We start from the raw sequence: 21628 nt of genomic DNA, 5'->3' as shown, positions 1-21628 counted from the left end.
GACAGCATATTCTATACCTTGTCCCTCTTCGATTTTGGAAGGCACTTCAGAGTCTTAAACCTTGGGTCAAGTGCTGTAGCTATCTTTAGAAATCTCATATTGGTACCTTCCTTGTGTTCTGTCAAATCTACAGTGAAAGTGTTCTTAAATTGAACAACATACGCTGGTTCGTCATCCGAGACTGCCATAACACGAAATATATGGCAGAATGTGGGGAAAACTGCGGAGCAGGAAACATACAATTTTCCCCCAAGGAATTAAGTCACAAATTTAATTAACACTTTTTTTTGTAATGAGCATCATCAGCATGGAAGCATGTCTTCTGGAATAGTGGTTGAAGAATGAAGGGCAGATAAATACCTTGCAACAATGGCTACAACAGGAGGGCAGGATAGCTGGGCCATTTAATCAATTGCCTATAGCACATTTGAGAGTTTCTCCCCTGGGGTTGGTCCCCAAGAAGACCCCAGGGACATATTGATTTATTCATCGCCTGTCACACTCACAAGGTGGCTTTGTTAATGAAAAGGCTATGCCCATGGGCTGTTCAGTATCCTGTGCAGCTTTTGAGAAATTCAGTACAATGTTGCATTGGGCAGTGATGCGGACAGCGGGACTAAACCAAGTGGTGCATTACTTGGATGATTTTGTTCGCAGGGTGAGCTGGGTCAAATGAGTGTGTTCACCTGTTGGACACATTTCAGGCCCTGGCTAAAGAGTTGGGGGTACCTCTAGCAGAGGAGAAAACAGAAGGCCCTTCCACTACATTGATCTACGTGGGCACTGAGCTGGACTCCAGGGAGGGTGTATCTTGGCTCCCTCAGGATAAGCTTCAGGAGCTAACAGGGTTGCTCCAGAGAGCACTGGGGGCTAAAAAACTCAGGCTGCAGGAACTGCAATCTATTTCGGGGCACCTGAACTTCGCTTGCAAGGTTGTTGCCTGGGAGGCAGGCATTTTGGGCCTGGCTGGCAGCGGCAATGGCTGGCATAGCCAGGCCACACCATTACATACAGTCACTAGAGAGATAAAGGAAAACTTAGGGGTGTGGGAAAGTTTTCTGAGTCGATTTAATGGGGTATCATGGTGGAGGAAGGAATGGTTATTACAAAGGAGGTTAAAAATCCGCTCAGATGTGGCAGGAGGAGCAGGTTTTGGGGTGTTTTATCAAGGCAATTGGTGTGCACAAAAATGGCCCACCACCTGGACATAAAACAAGGTTGTGCGTGACATGACCTTCTTGAATTTTTCCCCATTTTAGTTGCGGTGGTGATTTGGGGATCGGAGCTAGGTAAAAAAAGGGTGTGCTTCTGGTGCGACAACCTGGCAGTGGTACAGGTTATCAATTGCCAAACTTCCAGATCGCACAGGGTTATGAAGTTGGCAAGGGCGTTTGTTCTACAATGCTTAACCTTCAACATCTGTTTTTCTTCAAAGTACGTGCTGGGCATGGATGATGGCATAGCAGACGCCTTGCCTCATTTCCAGTTTGACAGATTTTGTAAGCTTACACCAGGGGCTAGCATTGAACCTGAGCAGATGCCTCTGGCTCTCTGGAACTTTGGAATGTGATGTGGTTGGCGAAATGGAGATTTTTGGCTCCAGCTTACAAGTTGTTTCTTTTCTTTTCTTTTAAGGAGTCTTGTCAATTCCAGGATCCAAAAATGGGTCACTTATGGAGGGCGGTTGTTGCAGTACTGGGTTAAGGACAATGCAACTGCTGGTGCCCCTTGAGGATCACACGTGGGACAATGGGTTCTTTTTCCCCAGTCTGGCTGCTAGGCAACAGGCCATTTGGAGATGTTTGGAAACCCAGCGGGGTTGGGGGGGGGGAAGTCAAGCAAATTGTTGTGCCTCCTCATGGCAGATGTTCAGAGCATGTACTCCACAGTGAGGGCAGCCAGTGACCAGACAAATGGCCTGGTAAAGGAGTTAAAAGGAGGTACTGGATAATGGAACAGAAAGGAGGGGGTTGGGGACTCCTATGATTGGTACGGGTGGAAGCCAACCCCCACCCCGTTCTTATAGCCCTCCTTAACCCTCTTATGAGGGTGGTGGATGGTAAGGTCCAAGCCATGGCTCCGCTGGGGGACCTGGATAGAAAGAAGTGGGGCTGGTAGAAGCCCCGGAGAACTGATTTGAATAAGCATGGATTTGCCTGCACTGAACACTTTATCTGCTGGGTAGTCCCAGACATCTATATAATGAAGTTGCAGCCTGATTAAAACCCATAATAAGTCGCCTGTCCTTCTTGCGGTATACCCAGACAACAGGCAGGCAGTACTTTGTGCACATCGCTAGTCTTTACAAAAACATGCTCATGTTATTTTTACCTCATGCTCCCTCTTCCTGCCCCCACCAGTTTGCTCATCTACTACTCCTGTCTCATACTGAGGTAAGTCAGACTGTAAACTCTTTGGGGCAGGGACTGTCTTCTTACTATGTTTGTACAACTTCCAGCACAGTGCCCTTCTTCCTCCTAATTCCTGACTGGGGCCTCCAGGTATTACTGTAATACAAACAAATAAATAAACTGTTTAATCAGAATTACAGTTAGTTGCACCAGCACCATCAGTTTTTCATGTCAAAGGCCTTATAAATTTATGCTGTCAGCTTTTTATTGGCAGAATGCATGGATACTTTAGTAACCCTAGTTGTCAAGGGACTCAGATCCCTTCTGAGTTCAGTGTCAAGACACAGCTCTTGAATTTGAAGTTCTAGAAGAGACTCACTTCAGAATGATTGCTGTAGAAAAGCAAAATGGAAGTTCACAAGCAGCTAAATTATTGGTTAGTAAACCTCTGTCAATGCCTTAATTTATTACACTTCATCACTGTCTACGACTACATAAATACTGTAGAAAGCAGTTTGAAGACAGGCCTTCTAATGCTGAGAATAAAAACAGATATGTAAATATGGAGTACTACAGAATAAATTATCACCCAAAGTGATCAACAAGTATAAAGATGAAAACTAATTTTTTATGCCTTTTCCTATTCTTTGTATGTTAGTTGAGATAATACATTTTATAATTTGAAAGAGCAAAATGACCTCCCTGTCTCCCTAATTCTAAGCTAATTATAAGACTACCAGTGCAGGAAAAATGATCAAGGGGTAATGAGCACAAATTGCCAAATTATGGTTTTGGAAGTGAAGCGATGCAAAGAAAGAGATTTCAAAATAAACAATCACAAATACACATATCAGTGCAATCAACTGGAAAAAATGGTCTCCAGGAAATATGGTTAAAGTTCATTACAGGGGAGGTTCAATAACTGTTTAAAAACAATAAATTATTAGAGAAAATTGCCAGTAAGAAAAGTTCTATCATACACTTAACTGAATATGATTTTATAAACTGGAAAGCATTTTTTAAAATTAATTCTGCTGTCAAATACATTTGACTTAGAGCCATACAACGCTGCAATATTTTAAAGCCATTAATATTATATATAAATGACTAAATAATTAGCCATGTGTTTGTGAATGTAATATGCTTATTAAGAACCCTGCTAAACTTTGTCGATCAAAACAAGGTAAAGAGGATGCCCTGCAATTCTAAACAAAATCCTTTCTAGTTAAAGCACACAGAAAGATCAACATCTAAAACCAAAAGGTGTCAAGTCTAATTTGCACTATCTTGCTAAGGTCTTAAAGATGGATATTCTACATTTTCTTCGTGTCTATAAAACATACTGAATAGAAAGATTGTCCTCATGATGATCAAAGCCTGCTTCAGTAGTCAAAAAGTCAAAAACATAATTGGCTGAATCTGAATCTTGGTATGGTCAGTGCAGAAAGAAAGAGAAGTGGCTCTGCCCCATGTATCCTCTACTGCTGGAGTTCTGCTGTCCCAATCCAGATTTTATGGGGTAACTAAGGGAGGCATTGTGGAGTGCACTGTGCCACTGTTCTAACAAGAAACACTACTGTGTGTCCCCTTCCAGTGTTTGCTGCTGATGGCAGCATATCGATAAGCCCTATGGAAGGATTGTGTAGTTAATGTGACTCACAAACGTGCATATGCTGCATAAGGTGTCATCTTTGAGCAGAACGTGCTACATGCACTAGCATGTTCCTTGATTCCTCCACCTTGTGTCTGAGCACATCCTTTGTCCCACAGGCACCAAAACATGTGTTTGATACTGAACAAGGACAGCTATTATTTATGTGGTGAATGGTGGCGTATAGCATATGTTCTTGTTATTTATAATTTGTGTTAAGGTAGCGCCTAGCGGGCTCAATCAGAATTGAGTTCCCATTATGATAGGCTTTGTAGAAATGCAGAGTATGAGACAGTCCCTGTCCCAAAGAGCTCAGAATCTAAATGAACAAGACAGAGAACATTAAATAAACTGACAACATACAAGCCAAATGTTAAAAATACAAAATTTGGTAGTTCCTTTTTTTGGTAAAATATGTACAATTTTGGATTGATATATTGACCCAGAACCTCAGATGTTCACACGAGGCTCTCATTGAACTCAATGGAACTGCAAACACATACTAGGGCAGTAATAGTTTATACTGTTGTCATAAACAGATGGTTAAGGGTTAATGTCTCTTTTACCTGTAAAGGGTTAAGAAGCTCAGTAAACCTGGCTGACACCTGACCAGAAGACCAATAGGGGGACAAGATACTTTCAAATCTTGGTGGAGGGAAGTCTTTGTTTGTGCTTTTTGTTTTGTTCGTTGTTCGCTCTTGGGACTAAGAGGGACCAGATGTACATCCAGGTTCTCCAAATCTTTCTGAATCAGTCTTTCATGTTTCAAAATTGTAAGTAATAGCCAGGCAAGGCGGATTAGTCTTATGTTTGTTTTCTCAACTTGTGAATGTTTCTTTTTGCTGGAAGGATTTTTACCTCTGTTTGCTGTAACTTTGAATCTAAGGCCGGGGGGAGGGTCCCTCTGGTCTATATGAATCTATATGAAGCATTTTCCATCCTGATTTTACAGAGATAATTTTTACTTTTTTCTTTCTTTAATTAAAAGCTTTCTTTTTAAGAATCTGATTGATTTTCCTTGTTTTAAGATCCAAGGGGATTGGGTCTGAACTCACCAGGGATTGGTGGGGGGAAAGGAGGGAGGATGGTTAATTCCTCCTTGTTTCAAGATCCAAGGAGTTTAAATCTGTGTTCACCAGGGAATTGGTGAAGCCTCCCAAGGCAACCCAGGGAGGGGAAAGTCGGGCGGGGGGGGGAGGACAGGGAGTCTGCCAGACACTGAATTTCTGGCTGGTGGCAGCGTACCAGATCTAAGCTAGTAATTAAGCTTAGAAGGGTCCATGCAGGTCCCCCACATTTGTACTCTACAAGTTCAAAGTGGGGAAAAAACCTTGACAACTGTAATGGAAACACTACTGTCTTAAGTATGCAGGGAACTAGATACTACCCACTCATGCCATAGATGGGGAAAGAGGGCATAGGCTGCCTTGTCCCCATCACAAAACCTGCGTCAACAGTGGGAGAGGGGGTTGCTTTGGGATATGAATGGTTTTGCATGTCAGTAATACATTTTAATGTTTTTTAGAAGGTCTCTCTCTGTCTGTATTATATGCATACGACAGTAATTTAGTTAAAGTAAACAAGGTTTTCAAAATGTTTAAGAAGCTTCATTTAAAATTAAATTAAATTAAAATGCTGATCTTACGCTGCTGGCCCGCTCGGTCCGCTGCCAGCCTGGGGTTCCATTCACCTAGGCCGGCAGCAGGCTGAGTGGGACCGGCAACCGGGACCCCGGCTGGCAAGGGGCAAGCAGCCAGAAGCCAGGGGGGCGGTGCAGGAGCTCCCATTTGGTGCTCAGGTTGGGGGTAGGGACGTGGGGGATGCAAGTGTCAGGTAGGGATGTGGGGTGTTTGAGGGCTGATAGAGGTGATTGCTGGGTTTGGCTTAGAACAGCCTCATTTTTGATCTTGTCCTGTCGCTGATATGGAGCAGCTGAAGAAGCCAGCAAGAATCTAAAATGTCAATCTGGTGTTCTCCAGCCTTCCTTGATGCCCATGTTTCACTTCCGTTCAATAGCACTGGTTTAACCGGGGTTGTATAATTTCCCATTTCCCAGCAAGCTTGATGTCCCAACATCCCTACAGAGACTGCTGAAGGGCTGAAACATTTGTCATTTACTGGATTCCATTTTTACTGTATTTGTAATACCTAAAGACGGTACTATCTTTCTGTAGAACTCCTGGTACTGAATGCTGGTGTTATGCATGCTAAATGTATACACTTTTGGAATGGTGCAACTTAGATAAATACTAATGATGATATTTGATATTAAAAGGCCCTGGTCTCTATTTCTCTCTACATTGCTGTACAAGAAGCAGCAGAAATACAGTAAAAGGTTTGCTGTGGCTTCTTGAGGACTGAAATAGTTTGGGCTTTGGTTTTTGCTGGAAGCTCGCATTGTACCACAATGAAACAACTGGAATGAGCATTAAGTGTCAGTGAATACTGCTGGTGTCTCTTTTATTGGGACTGGAAATTTTCTTGATCCATTTGAGGCTTCTTTCTGGCAAATGGATTAAGATATAGCTCTCCACAAAGATAGGAACTTTCCAAGTGGTAAGGTAAGTTCCTAAATAATAATATACCTGAAATAAATAATATTAGACAAACAGCAAGTTGCCATACAACAACTCTGTAAGTCTTCAGCCTTTCTCATTTATTCAAATAATGAGCTGTTTGGTTTTTTTTGCATCTTAATCTACTTCCCAGCAGGAAGAAACTGAACCACAGAAATTGAACATAACTATTAGATTATTCAGTCTTTCCCCCCTCACCCACCATCAATTGAAGTGTGCTCTTTAAGGTACACTTATCAGTTTAAATCCAGTTTAAGTTTTTAAAAATTTTACTTTATTTATTTAGATTTTTTTCAATTGTGTCTACTGAATTCTCCACATGCACTAAAAAGATTATATTCTGAATTAATAATCAAAATGTATCAATACGATAGCAGAAAAATAGACCTCCCAAAAAATCTGCCCAACCCCAGAATTAATTCCACCACATCATTCATCAGTTCCCTAATCAATCCTAAACCTCTGAAAAGTCTGGGGAGACAAATGAATCTCACTGCATGTACTGAGGTCACTACATCTGGACTGTCGTGGACTAGGAGGGCAGGAAAGGGGAAAATAAATTTCAAATCAGAAGAATCAGAAGACCCTTCACACCAAAAATGACCTGCTCCCAGGCCCCTCCCATTTAAACCAGGAGACACTTTAGCTCAAAATATTCAGATGATCACAACTGCTGCTTTATAACAGAGAGAAAGAAAGGCAGTTTCTCAAGTAGATAGGACTCAAAACTTCTAGGACTTCATATGTCAAATTAACACTGCAGTCATGACCTAAGCACACATCACATTGGGAGCTTATAGCCTCAGGAGCCAAAAACCTGCATGGATGGTGTCTTTAAAGAATGCACTCTGAGTGAAATCCTATTTAATAGGCAAAGTGCCACAGTCTGTAGTAGCTGCAGTGTCCAAATGGTGTGAGGATGTAGCCCTATTAAACAATGCAGTAAATGTAGTTTTGAGGTGACAAAGTCACAGACAGCCTTGATGAGGTCCATATTTCTTCCCCATAAAAAAAAAAATACAGGAGGCAACATTCTTATGAAGTGCAATTGATAAAAGTATGCTTGGCAGACTACTCGGAAGCAGCCAGATATCCAACAGCTACGCTAGATTATAAACCCAAGCAAGAAACAGTGGGCATAAACCCTCACTCAGCATGCCAATATATTTTTTGCCATATTCCCCAGTTTCTTCCATCTTGTAAGTATTACCTCAGTTCACGGAGGACAGGTCCATCAATGGCTATTAGCCAACATGGTCAAGGACATAACCCCATGCTCTGGGTGACCCTAAACCTCTGACTGCCAGAAGCTGGGACTGGACAAGAGGGAAAGGATCACTCAATAATTGCCCTGTTCTGTTCATTTCCTCTGAAGCATCTGGACCTGGCCGCTGTCAGAAGGCAGATGGACCAGATGGATAATTGTCCTGACACAGTATAGTCATTCTTATGTTCTTATGTCTATTCCTGTAACATTAAATGAAAGCACATGGTCAAGTGTTCAAGGGCTACATAAATGGTCTCAATATAGAGGTATTTCTCAGTATCCAGTCTCCTTTTAACTTCAGAATCCATCTTGTTGTTGCTTCTCTTATCTTGCGTAGCAATTTCATAACATTATTTTGCATTTTTATGTGTTTAAAAGTGTTCACTATAGGTAATGCAAAGATTGTTTGGTACCAAACTGCCTCTGCCATTCCCTCTTCCCAAGAAGAACTGTACCATGGTTGAGTCCTTTATTTTACTCTCTCTGATTATTTGGAGAGATCTGGAAAGAAAAGTAAACTGGATCGTCTTCCTTCCCCCAAACAGTTTGCTTCATTTTACCATGCTGTGCTTAAAATTCTTTCCCAGTCTTTTACCTCTGACAAAACTATGTAACTATCTTCCATCTGCACAACATTACAGAGGGAAGAAATGTTTCTATGTACAACAAATCCTTCTAAATCTAAATAAAAAGACACAGCTAGTCACTTTTCATCAGAGACAAGACAATCTGGATTCCCTACCTTTAGGAATCTCTAGAATCCTAAAGATATGGGGTCTAAACAGATTTTCTAAATGTTCTAAACAGTGTTCTATAATAAAATGTTATAAAGGCACTACAAAAGTTTCCCAATTACTTAGAAATATAGGTCTCTAATTATTTGTAAGAGATGCTATTCCAGCTAAAATATGTGCTGCAAAACTATTACTGGCCTATTCAAGATTATAAAAAGGTAAATAAAATGCAATTTCTGGTTAAAGGTACAGAAGGCTAGTTGCATAATAATGGCTACTCATATCTGGAAGATTAGGAATTATAACATTAGGTCAAGTGAAATAATTCTTAAAAGAGAAACCTACTATTATCATGAAAGTAAAATACAGGCTGTTGTACTATAGATTTTTATGTTTTAGCTTTTGAGAACTGTTTACATTTTGAAACCTCATTGAAATTTATATCATAATCTGAAACAGACTAGAAATTTCATAATAAACTCAACACTGATTTAACAATAAACTTTTTAGGAATTCCTTTGTACTCACCAGGGGCTCTGCCATGATGATGCGAATTTTGCGCTCAGCCTGAGTTGTAAAGTTAACAAATAAGCTCTTCAGGACATATTCGCCTGGTTTACTGTCTGGGTCAACACTGATGGGCAACATGGCTGGAGGTCCCTTTTCCCTTTGTGTGCCAGAAACAGGAGGAATTGGTGGTTTGATGTATCCGTTACCAACCGGAGAGGCTGAAATGTACAAGAAATATGTTTACTTTTGGCAACACCTGCATGTATTAGTTTTCTAAGACTATTCCAGTGTCTTATCAGTGAAACAAAGCAACAGATTAGATAATACTTAGTCCTGCCCTGAGTTCAGGGGACTGGACTAGATGACCTCTTGAGGTCCCTTCCGGTTCTATAATTCTATGATCATCAAGCCAACATATTATGTGAAAATAAATATTGAAAGTAAGTTGTGCACTTGTTGAACAAAAATGTGAAAGTTTATACTAGGTGCTATGGTCTACACATGATCTAGATTGTCACAAGAAACTGTAGATGACATCTTATATCTTATGACTGGATACAGTTTACTTTTCATTTTCCACTCTGTACTCTTTTACATGATAAGACCTGCCATCACTCAGCACTCTTAATAACACTCCAGTTTCTCATCATCTTATCTTCCATATAAGATCACTTTTGCTCAGTTGTCAACTATTCTCTTTATTGTTATTCAAAATGCTCAACTCCCACAGAGATCAGGAGTATAACTATTTGTGTGTGTGTTAAAAACAGAATACAGAGTGCCTGATTTTCCTCTCACTTATAAATCAAGAATAAGTCCGGTGAGTTTCACCAGTATAAACCATATGCAAAAAGAGTCAGGACCCAAATATTTTCTCTGATACTGGACATCTATTATTTTATCAGTTTACCTGAAAGGACAAACACTTTTGTTTTATTAACATTATTTATCAACCTCATAAGCATGATGACAATGTGCATTGTATTTAGCTCTGCTTCTGTTTCTTATAACAAACCAGAAGAGAAATAAAAACAAATGCCAATACTGTTTTTCTATGCATGAGAATCCTAAACTTAAACTCCCAAACTTATGCCAGAAGAGACTTAGTCCTCTGTGGGGAAAAGTGACATGTCTGATCTTGTGGCGTGATGCTGGCTGCATCCTCTGCTGTTCACTTTCCAGTTAGTATAACAAGTGGTATTATGAGCAGCTCTTGGAGCAGATCACCTGCCACACCTGCTGCAATTCATCAGAATACCTTTGAGCAGCTGTGGAGGTGGCGGCAGAGAGATTAAGAAATGATAATATACACAAGGCTGATATCACTTCCCAATCTTGCTGTAATCATAAGAGAAAAACACCAAAAAGCACATGCATCGCTTTTGTGTGCATCTTACCAGGTTAGAAAAATAATGAGAACTGCAAATACAGAAGTAGATTTTTCAGATACCCAGTGATGGATACCACACATCTAAGATTAGAATCTGGCTCTTAGCATTCTATACCATATGCTCTTCTGGGACAAATTTGGTATCTTCTGCGGAAAGTTATTTTCAAATATTAACCATCTGAGTTTACCATAAAAATACCATCAGAGTTTACCATCTGAGTTTAACATATGTTTCTACAAGTCACTAAGCATCGTCAACTCCCAATAATTTCAATGGCATTTGAGGATGCACAGGACCTGGCAGGCTGTGCTCAGAACCTTGCAGAATTAGGCCCAACAGTTTAGCACTGAAAATGATGGAAACTGCATTGCAGAACAGGGAACATTTTAAAAAGACCATTATAGCATGTATATGCTAGCTAGACCAAAGTCAATTTACTCTTCTGTGCATGACAGAATAGCCATTACTCTTAAAAGGTGACAAATCTCCAATCCATATTGCTGTGCAGTGGGAATAAGCCTCTTAATTAACAAGATATGAGATCACATACAGCTCTAGTACAGCTAGCACCAATTATTTTCTCCATCTAGCTTAACTTTCCATAAAGCTTACATTGATTACTGACTGTTAAAACATCATAATGATAATTAAGTTATGCTGGGAATGTGATATTGTGCAAATAACAAATCATAAATAGAGCACTTCTACATTTTTGATACAAAATTGTTTCTAAAAAAGGAGTGCCTCATTTAGTTCAGCTATTCTAAACATCAACAGACTTCATAGTGTATTAAAAGAACAATTGGCAAAGAGTATAACTACAAATTCCTCTCCCATCATCATTTAGGATGGTATTATGAGGTATTATGAAGAATAATGGGATGCAACTGAACAAGGAAAAATTTATATTTAATATCAAATCTATTAGATGATGGAAGTGCCTCCCAAGATACGTATAGAACCTCTGTCACTTGAGTCCTTTAGCAATGGATGAAACACTTTTAGTAATGCTCTTTTCTACAAAGATATTATGTAAAATAACATTTGGGTTCCAGGTTTATTGTGGCAATTTCTGACATTAAACTTATTTAGTTTACAAGTAAAATGATCATTTTCTAACTGCCAGGTTCACATATTCAATCTCAGGACTGAAAGGCAACATCACCACCATTAAGAAGATTTGACAACTCAAATTCTATCCTAATTTATACCTGTACAACTAGTGTATGCAATTTCTGCCCTTTGTTGCATCTGTCTGGCACACTGTGTCAAATATTTGCACAGTAAAAGGGTAAAAATATGTGACCCGGCAACTGGAACTTCATCAGCAACTCTGCTGCTGATCTGTGAGCCAGAACGGAACCCATAGTGTTGGCTCTGTAATGCTGATCTTAGTAAAATAAATGAGAACTTACATTTGTCACTACAGTCAACAGACGGTACTGTTTACACAAGGGAGCGGATCTGCACAATTACTTTTCACTGTAGATACATACTTTAAGAATATATTGTAGGGACAAGTTTTGCACTTGCAGAAGGACAGACAAAATGGAGCAAAACCTTTTTACTACTAATTACTATAGTCAAAATTTTCATAGCTGGTTGCCTGTTAGCATCTTAAAAATATATTTAGGTTCCTAAATTAAGGAGGCCTGATTTTCATAAGTGCTGAATAAATGCAAACATCCAGTTTTTAAAATTTTGTCTTCTGATTTGTAAGAAACACTGAAAGACATTTGAACCCTGTACACTATGTAGTAAGTTTTGAAGGATCTATATATGCAAAGAAAAAACTGTCTTACATACAAAAAAATAGATTAACAGAATATAAAGGTTGCAAAGCCAAGCATTCAACATTTAGGAAATGCCAGAAATAAGGTTGCAAATGTAACCTTAATGTGATCCCCCTGCACTTATGCATGATGATATAGTCATTAATTACATGACCACATACTATCCTACTAAGATACTATGATGACAGCATCATAGAAAATCCTATGGGAAATTAATTCTGTAGTAGGTACAGGATTTGAGTGGTATGCAGTAAAAAATGCAAAGGGAAATACAATAAATGACAAGGATAAAACAAAATGTTTAATTAGCATTGAGTGTGCACTCTCCATTCTATGCACACCATAGGGTATAGTCCTGTGGAAAAAATAGTATGTGATCACATAATTTTAGATTGTATTAAAATGCTTAAACACCAGGGGGTTGATTGTAGGTTGCATGGGCAACCTTAATTTTGACATTTCCTAACTTTTGAATGCTTAACTTTGTACACTTAATGTTTAACATAGGTCTTTTTGGTTTTTATTTTTCACACACAGATCCACGCGTGCACACACACACAAAACACCTGCCCCTGAAAATCTGTACAAGATATCATTCTTATCAGATCATCCCAAAAATATCTCCAACATTTCAAGTGCAATTCTAGTCTAATTTTGCTAGAGAATCACCCCCATTAAGCAACTAATTTTCCTTGGTATCTTGAGTTATTGCTTAAATTCTATCATACCTGCAACCAATGGTACCCAGAAACATTTAATTCTTCCCTACAGAACACTTTCACTTAGACCAGGTTATAACAGCATAGAATTTTTTTTAAATGTGAGAAAGAAATATTATAGACATTGCAATGAAATATCCACATACAGGAGTGACTCTAGGGATTTTGCCGCCCCAAGCACGGCAGGTAGACTGCCTCCGGCGGTTTGCCTGTGGAGGGTCCGCTGGTCCCGAAGCCGCGGGACCAGTGGACCCTCTGCAGGCAAGCCATCAAGGGCAGCCTGCCTGCTGCCCTTGCGGCGCCGGCAGAGCGCCCCCCGCGGCTTGCCACCTCAAGCACGCGCTTGGCGTGCTGGGGCCTGGAGCCGCCCCTGTCCACATATCCTTCTGATCCTATGCCATTACTGAAAACTGGATAACTGCATTAAAATGTATGTTATATCACTGCTTATTCTTTTCATGTTGTAAATAATTTGCTTTTCTGATGTGATAAACAATTACTATAGTAAGAGTTCTAAGAAAGCATAGTAGTTTTAATACATACATATGCAGGAAGCTGATGAAAAGTGAGGAGTACAAAACTAAATTATGCCATTTCATCTGTACTTCTTGTACATTATATTACAGAAACTTTTCTTCAAACTCAAAGATCAAGCAAAACAACAGAAAAATCAACCTAGTATGTGCAAGTTAAAAACTTGCAACATAGTGGGTACAATTTTAGCAAAACACTGTTAGTGACTTCTCATTATCTTTAACAGGAAAAAGAATACATTATTTTGTTTAACTTAAGAGAGCCAGATTTTGAATCTAACACCATGCAGGCTAATGAGACACACTAAAACACAAAGTCCCAATGTTTTTATACCTACCAAGCTCCTTAATAAAACCGATCACACTGACTCTTCTCCAACAGGCTACTGTAATATCCATGAGACTGAAAATAACTGAGAAGTTCCAATTCTCAAAACTGTTTTCTTACTAAAACTGAGAAAAAAATTACTTGTTTCATGATCCTGTTTCACACTTTCACTATATGTCTTTCCTCAACATCAAGGCAAGCATTTCATTTAGGTTTTTTGTTGTTGTTGGGTTTTTTTTTTTTTAAATAGGCAAGTGCTGAAGTTAGAGCAGGCCTCCCAATCGGATCAGGCTTTCCATAACCAAAGGGGTAATTTTTAGCTTCAGCATATGATGATGACCTACAACTTGCAGAGTGGCTGCATGTCTATATTTATCCAAAAGTACATACTATACTGACAGATTAGTGAAACTACTTCAAGCACTCCAAGAACATGAGACTGGCTAATGCAGTTCGGCATAAACAAACCATGTATACCAAATATATGTATTAGCACACAGTTCAAGCTGAAGGCATTTAGTAAAGAAATGTTAAGGATACAGATAACAGGATGGGTGATAAAACCTTTGTTTTGTAACTAAGGTCTTTTGGCCACAAGTACAAACAGTTTACATTCCTTGAGACAAAACCAACACAGTATCCTTTTTCCATGTCAAAGAGCCAGTGAGAAACCACACATCCTTAAAGACAATTACACAGTGAACATCTACTGGAATAACTTCTAAGGAAATGTGTTTGGTTTTAAAACTATAATTATAATATTAAAAAAGACACACAGTATAAACTAAATTGTTAAGAACTTAATTTATAAGGTCAAGTACATAGCAGCAAGGTTTGCAAAAGGAAGCTTTTATGCTCTTTGAAGAAAAACCCTTCCAGATCAGTGACAGACTGTCAGGCAAGGAAAATAAAATTCAAGGCTTAAAAACAAACTAAAAATGTAGTAGATTGATCTTATTTTAGCCACAGGAACTGGTCAGGGACAATAAGTTTGTACAGACACACAACTAAGATTTTTATATTATTTTTGTTAATGTAAATACTGTATTACTTTGCATCATTAATTTACATTGTTTTCAGGAATAAAAAAGGCCTTATCAATGCAGATCTAAAATTAACAATGACATGTGATACACTTAACTAACCATTTAAACAATGTATCTATCATATGAAGAAAACATACCTAAAGCACTATTTAAAAATCCACATGATGGTATATTGACCAAGACTGCTGAAGTTGAGTCTTATAGTATTACTCTCAACTCTGTGGGTTTTTTGTTTTGTTTTCTGCAGATTTATCCTTAATGGGTGAAATTCACCCTTGGAAAGAGGGCCAACACAAGTTCTATGCACCAGGTAATGTCACACTTTGAAGGACTAAGTGGAATTTATGTGCTGTAAAGGCCTTGGCCTTAACCTCTGCACAAGAATCAATTTCACCCAATATGAATATTTGTTTGTAGATTAAATTTGGCATTTGTTTTAAATATTTTTATAATACAGGGGCAATTTGGCAGCAGCAGGTTCTGCTAAATGCAAAATCGCCATTTGCATCCTGAATTCATTGTACGTTGTCAATATCTATTCAAAAGGTAATTTCATACCTCTTGTTCCTTAGGAGAGTACATTCTGCAATCTGAAATGCAATGGGTTTTCAGTGCTAGAGAAAGGAAATGATGTCCATATTGTATGTGCTTTTGGCTGAAACACAAAGCAGCTTCCACACAGACCTTAGAAGATGCTACATGTCATACCGACCTACTTGTTTGCATTCCTTTCAGTGAATGGTGTTAAATGCTATTCTGGTAAGGGGGGAGGGGTGCATTCATCCCCTATCCTTATCTACTCAAGTGTTTATGACCTTATTCTGGGCCAATTATCTTTCTTGACAGGGAGGACTGGACATGGGGCTCCATAATCCATCAAAATCTCTTCTGGTTCAGCCACAGGAATCACTAGAGAATGTGAATTGGTGTTTTCCCCCAGAAGTACTGAGCACGCTGTCTCCCTACTATCCCAGATCCTTTTTGGCCTCAGACTGAGATGGACTCAGTATTAAAATCTGATCCACAGCACAGTAGTACATTAGACAAAATGTTGTACAATGGCTGTAGCAGAGGACAGGACATCAGGAGTTCCTAGTTCTTCTCCAGCCACTTAACCTCTCTTTAGATCAGTTTTCCAATTTCAAACCTTTTGTAGTTCATAGAACAGATACATCTTTTTATCATCTCTAGTTGTTTAAACAAAGTGTTATTAACATTTTTCATATACCTTTGTTTTTAATTAAATAGATGAGACTATTTTGGATTAAAAATTTGCATCTTAATTCCATTTTTGCACAGCACAGAAAAAATATTTAAAGACTATAATAGTTTATTCTCCTTGCTGACAAATTCTATTATTGATGTAGGTGGCTCAAATAGAAATTTCTGTTTCAAAATACAATTAGCATAGTAAAGCATGAAGTGAGTCTCACAAGAAAAATTTCATGAAGTTACATACACAAATGCAAAAAAACCCCTCAATATTAGCTTTGTTAACTTTTTACAGTCTTTCCTTTCCTATCTTAGGACTGGTCTACACTAGGAGGTTAGGTCGAATTTAGCCGCGTTAGGTCAATTTTATAAACAATGCGGCTACACAACCAACCCTGTTCCATCAACCCAGCGCTGGCTCCAGGCCCCATCGTGCCAAGCATGTGCTTGGGGCGGCATGCCGCGGGAAGCGCTCTGCCGGTTGCCGGGAGGGCGGCAGGCGGCTCCGGTGGACCTCCCGCAGGCGTGCCTGTGGATGGTCCACCAGAGCCGTGGGACCAGCGGACCCTCCACAGGGACACCGGCTGGAGGTCCACCGGAGCCATGGGACCGACGAGTGGCAGAGCACCCCCCGTGGCATGCCGCCGTGCTTGGGGCGGCGAAATGGCTAGAGCCGGCCCTGCGTCAACCTAAAGGGCTCTTAAAACCAACTGCTGTACTCCTCCCCAACAAGGGGAGTAGAACTAAAATCAACCTTCTTGGGTCAAATTTGGGGTAGTGCAGACGCAGTGTTGTGCAAGTTTACGGTATTGGCCTCCGGGAGCTATCCCAGAGTGCTCCAAAGTGACCGTTCTGGACAGCACTTTCAACTCCAAATCACTAGCCAGGTACACAGGAAAAGTCCCGGGAACTTTTGAATTTCATTTCCTGTTTGGTCAGCGTGGTGAGCTCAGCAACACAGCTGACCATGGAGTCCCAGAATCGCAAACGCGCTCCAGCATGGAGTGAACAGGAGACACTGGATCTGATTGCTGTATGGGAAGAAGAATCTGTGGAGGCAGAACTCCGATCAAAAAGAAGAAATGCTGATATATATGCCAAAATCCCACAGGGCATGGTGGAGAAGGGCTACAACAGAGACACACAGCTGTGCCATGTGAACGTTAAGGAGCTCAGGCAAGCCTAGTACAAGACAAAGGAGGCAAATGGTTGCTCTGGGTCAGCATCCCACACATGCCACTTCTATGATCAGCTGCATGCCATTTTTGGGGGGGGGGATCCTATCCCACTGGGTACATGGACACCTGCAAAGGGGGAGTCTCACGCAACATGAAGGAGGATTTTGTGGATGAGGAAGAGGAGGAGGAGGAGAATGTGCAGCAGGCGAGCAGAAAATCTGTTCCCCCTGGCAGCCAGGACCTTTTCATCACCCTAGAGCTAATACCCTCCCAAGGCGGGTTCCTGGACCCTGACAGAGGAGAAGGCAGCTCTGGTGAATGAACATTTGTAACTATACTAAAGGGGTAAACAGCAATAGTGTTTAATGTTTGATTTGCCCAGAAGAATTGGGGTGCATTCGCAGCCAGTACAGCTACTGGAAAAGTCTGTTAACGTGTCTGGGGATGGAGCGGGAATCCTCCAGGGACATCTTCATGAAGCTCTCCTGGAGGTACTCTGAAAGCCTTTGCAGAAGTTTTCTCAGGAGAGCTGCCTTATTTCTTTCTCCACAGTAGGACACTTTACCACTCCAAACCAGTAGCAAGTAGTCTGGAATCATTGCAGCACAAAGCATGGTGGCAAATGGTCCTGGGTTTTGGTCACATTCATGCAACATTCAGTCTTCATCTTTTTGTGTCAGCCTCAAGAGAGTGATATCATTCATGGTCACCCGGTTGAAATAGGGGAAGTTTTGTAAGGGAACAGTAATCCCCTCTGTTTGCTGATCACCGACACATTAGACCCCAAGCATGCTTGGCTGTTTGCGCTTGGCTAAAATGGATCATCCCGGAGAATAGCCATGTGGTGGGGGGAGGGGTGTGCTGCACATGCACCCCAAGACCGCAGCCCCTCCTTCTAAACAGTAGACCCAACTGGCATTGCTTGCTATGGGAAAGGAGGGTGCTGCAGATTGAAACCATTCCCACATGTTATGAAGGCAGAAGAAGACAACCCCACATACCCCTTGGCTTACCAGGCTGCCCGGAAACCGAATTCTGTTGTCCAGCCATGTGTGTGTCACCATACCATCAGGCGCTCAATATAAAAGGCAAAAATGTGACCTTGTACCTAAAGCAAATGTGCTGTCTGCTGTGAATTGCTTGATTCTCTGTGAAAGAGTCTCCCTTTTGTTCTTAAATGTTACTCTCCCTTTTTATCCCCCCTGCAGGTACAAATGTTTCTATGCTCCCCATATCAACTCCATCCCTGAGGTTATCGCAGATCAGAAGGCAAAAAAAATGCACTTGTGATTACATGTTTTCCAAGCTCATGCTGTCCTCCAGCACTGATAGGGCACAGCTGAATGCATGGAGGCATTTGGTTGCAGAGGCCAGGAAAGCATTCAGTGAGCATGATCAGAACACGCAGGAGGAGATGAGGCTATTGGGGGAGCAAACGGACATGATCAGGCACCTGGTGGAGCTGCAGGAAAGGAAACTAAAGCACAGACCCCTGCTGCATCCATTGTATAACCACCTGCCCTCCTCACCAAGTTCCATATCCTCCTCACCCAGATGCCCAAGAATGGGGGTGGGAGGGCCCTCCGGGCACCCAGCCACTCCACTCCAGCAGATGGCCCAAGCAACAGAAGGCTGTCATTCAAACAGCTTTGATTTGTAGTGTGGCTACAATAATCAATGTGGCCTTGTTCTTCTCTCCTCCCTGACCCCACACAGACTACCTTGTCAGTGATCTCATTTTTAAAAAAATAAATAAAGAATGCATGGATTCAAAACAATAGGGACTTTATTTCCTTTGCCAGTTGTGGTTGAAGAGGGGAGGGGGATTGGCTTACAGGGAAGTAAATTCAACAAAGGGGGCGGTTTTGCATCAAGAGGAAACACACACAACTGTCACATGGTAGCCTGGCCAGTCACAAAACTGTTTTTCAAAGCCTCTCTGATGTGCAGCATGCCTTGCTATGCTCTTCTAATTGCCCTGGTGTCCAGCCAGACGATTTGCCTCAACCTCCCACCCCACCATAAACATCTCCCCCTTACTCTCACAGATATTACGGAGCACACAGCAAGCAGTAATAACAATGGGAATATTGGTTGCACTGAGGTCTAACCTAGTCAGCAAACTGTGCCCATGGGCTTTTAAACGTCCAAAGGCACATCTACCACTATTCTGCACTTGCTCAGCCTATAGCTGAACTGCTCCTTACTACTGTCCAGGCTGCCTGTGTACGGCTTCATGAGCCATGGGAGCAGGGGTAGGCTGGGTCCTCAAGGATAACTATAGGCATTTCAACATCCTCAATGATAATATTCTAGTCTGGGAAGAAAGTCCCTTCTTGCAGCTTTTCAAACAGCCTAGAGTTCCTAAAGATGCGAGTGTCATGCACCTTTCCCGACCACACCACGTTGATGTCTGCAAAACGTCCCTTGTGATCCACCAGTGCTTGCAGCACCATTGAGAAGTACCCCTTGTGGTTTATGTACTGGTTGGGAAGTTGGTCCAGTGCCAAGATAGGGATATGCGTTCCATCTCTTGCCCCACCACAGCTAGGGAATCCCATTGCAGCAAAGTCATCCACTACGACCTGCACATTTCCCAGAGCCACTACCCTTGTTAGCAGGTCACTGATTGCCTTGGCTACTTGGATCACAGCAGCCCTCACAGTAGATTTGCCCACTCCAAATTGATTCCTGACTGACCAATAGCAGTCAGGCATTGCAAACTTCCACAGGGCTATCGCCACTCACTTTTCAACTATCAGGGCAGGTCACATCTTGGTATTCCTGTGCTTCAGGGCAGGAGAAAGCAACTCACAAAGTTCCAGGAAAGTGGCCTTACACATGTGAAAGTTTTGCAGCCACTGGGAATCATCCCATACTGGCAACCACCAGTCCATGCCTGTTTGCTGGGCCCAGAATCGGCGTTCCACTATATCAACCTGCCCCACTGCCGCCATGATGTCCCAATTGCCACATCCCATGCTTTCAGGAACATCTGTGTCCATGTCCTCACAATCGTCCTCATGCTGGCGGTTCCTAGCCAGGTTCTGCACATACTGCAGGATAATGCGTGAGGTGTTTACAATGCTCACAACAGCGGCACTGAGCTGAGTGGGCTCCATGCTTGCTGTGCTATGGCGTCTGTATGGGTAACCCAGGAAAAAAGGCATGAAACGATTGTTTGCCGTTGCTTTCAAGGAGGGAGGAAAGGGAGACTGATGACATGCACCCAAAACCACCCGCGAAAATGTTTTTGCCCCATCAGGTATTGGGAGCTTAATCCAGAATTCCAATGGGGAGTGGGGACTGTGGGATAGCTACCCACAGATCACCACTCCGTGAGTCGATGCTAGCGACGGTATTGAGGACTCACTCCGCCGACTTAATGCACTTAGTGGGGACATATACAATCGACTGTATAAAATCGACTTCTAAAAATCGACTTATCTAAAATCGACCTAATTTCTCTCCTCCTCTTCTGTCATTTTCAACTGATGAGTCCTCACTTATAGAAGAAATTCTTTTTACTAGACTCTAGGTACGTGACCTTGCACTTTGTACTATTAAAATTCATCCAAATTCTGTTTCGCCGGTTTTCAAAGTCATCTATTTCTTCCTGTTTAATATTCAATTCCTCATCTGTACTGTACCCAACTTTGTACCTTCAACAAATTTCATTAGCACACTCCTAATGACTTAGTGCCAAGGTCATTAATAAAAATATTAAATAAGGTAAATCCATGACCAGTCCTTGAGGAACTCCACTAGCAACATCCCTCCAACCTGATAGTTCATCTTAGTTGTCTTCTCCTCATTAGCCAGTTCCTTACCTACCTTACAATTCTTGTACTAATCCCCATCATCTCTAATTTAATTAATAATTTCCTATGCTTTTTAGAAGTTCAAGTATATTAGAATTAGATCTACTGCATTTCCCTTATCTAAAAAATCTCTTCTCAAAGAAAGACATCTGGTGGACAGGCATGATCTACCTTTGATAAACATATATTTCATTACTTCCCCTTTTCTGATTACCTCCATGAATTTAATTATTTTTTCCTTCAACATTTGATCTAAAGCCTTGTATATTACTTCGTACAGATGAATGGGTCTATAATTGCTCAGATCTTTGTATGCTTTGTATATGGAACAAAAAACTAGCTTGCATGTGGATGATGCTATCACTCTAATCCACAAAGGCTGATACCCAAATTACCAGAACTCACTGAAAAGTCTTGGCACTTGTCTGGATATCAGATTATCTAGAACAAATCTGAGGAGTTAGGATTAACTAAATGCATGTACTGGGCTTTGCTTAGTCTGTGGGATTTCCAGTGGA

General features: G+C 41.1%; 1 protein-coding gene across 8 annotated transcripts in view; it reads right to left on the bottom strand.

The window, feature by feature from the left end:
- FRY (FRY microtubule binding protein) overlaps positions 1-21628 on the bottom strand; it is a 388433-nt gene that overhangs the window by 245597 nt on the left and 121208 nt on the right. For 7 of the 8 annotated variants that reach the window (XM_030563058.1, XM_030563048.1, XM_030563011.1 and 4 more), the window contains one exon: positions 9108-9307. In XM_030563058.1, the coding sequence (XP_030418918.1) occupies positions 9108-9227 (120 nt within the window). In that variant the 5' untranslated portion in view covers positions 9228-9307. Of the gene's footprint in view, positions 1-9107; positions 9308-13863; positions 14097-21628 lie in introns of those variants that run through there. The other variant, XM_030563019.1, reaches the window with a different exon arrangement.

Source organism: Gopherus evgoodei, chromosome 1 (assembly GCF_007399415.2).
Source record: "Gopherus evgoodei ecotype Sinaloan lineage chromosome 1, rGopEvg1_v1.p, whole genome shotgun sequence".
Classification (NCBI taxonomy): Eukaryota; Metazoa; Chordata; order Testudines; family Testudinidae; genus Gopherus; species Gopherus evgoodei.
This window is presented reverse-complemented; position numbering and strand designations above follow the sequence as displayed.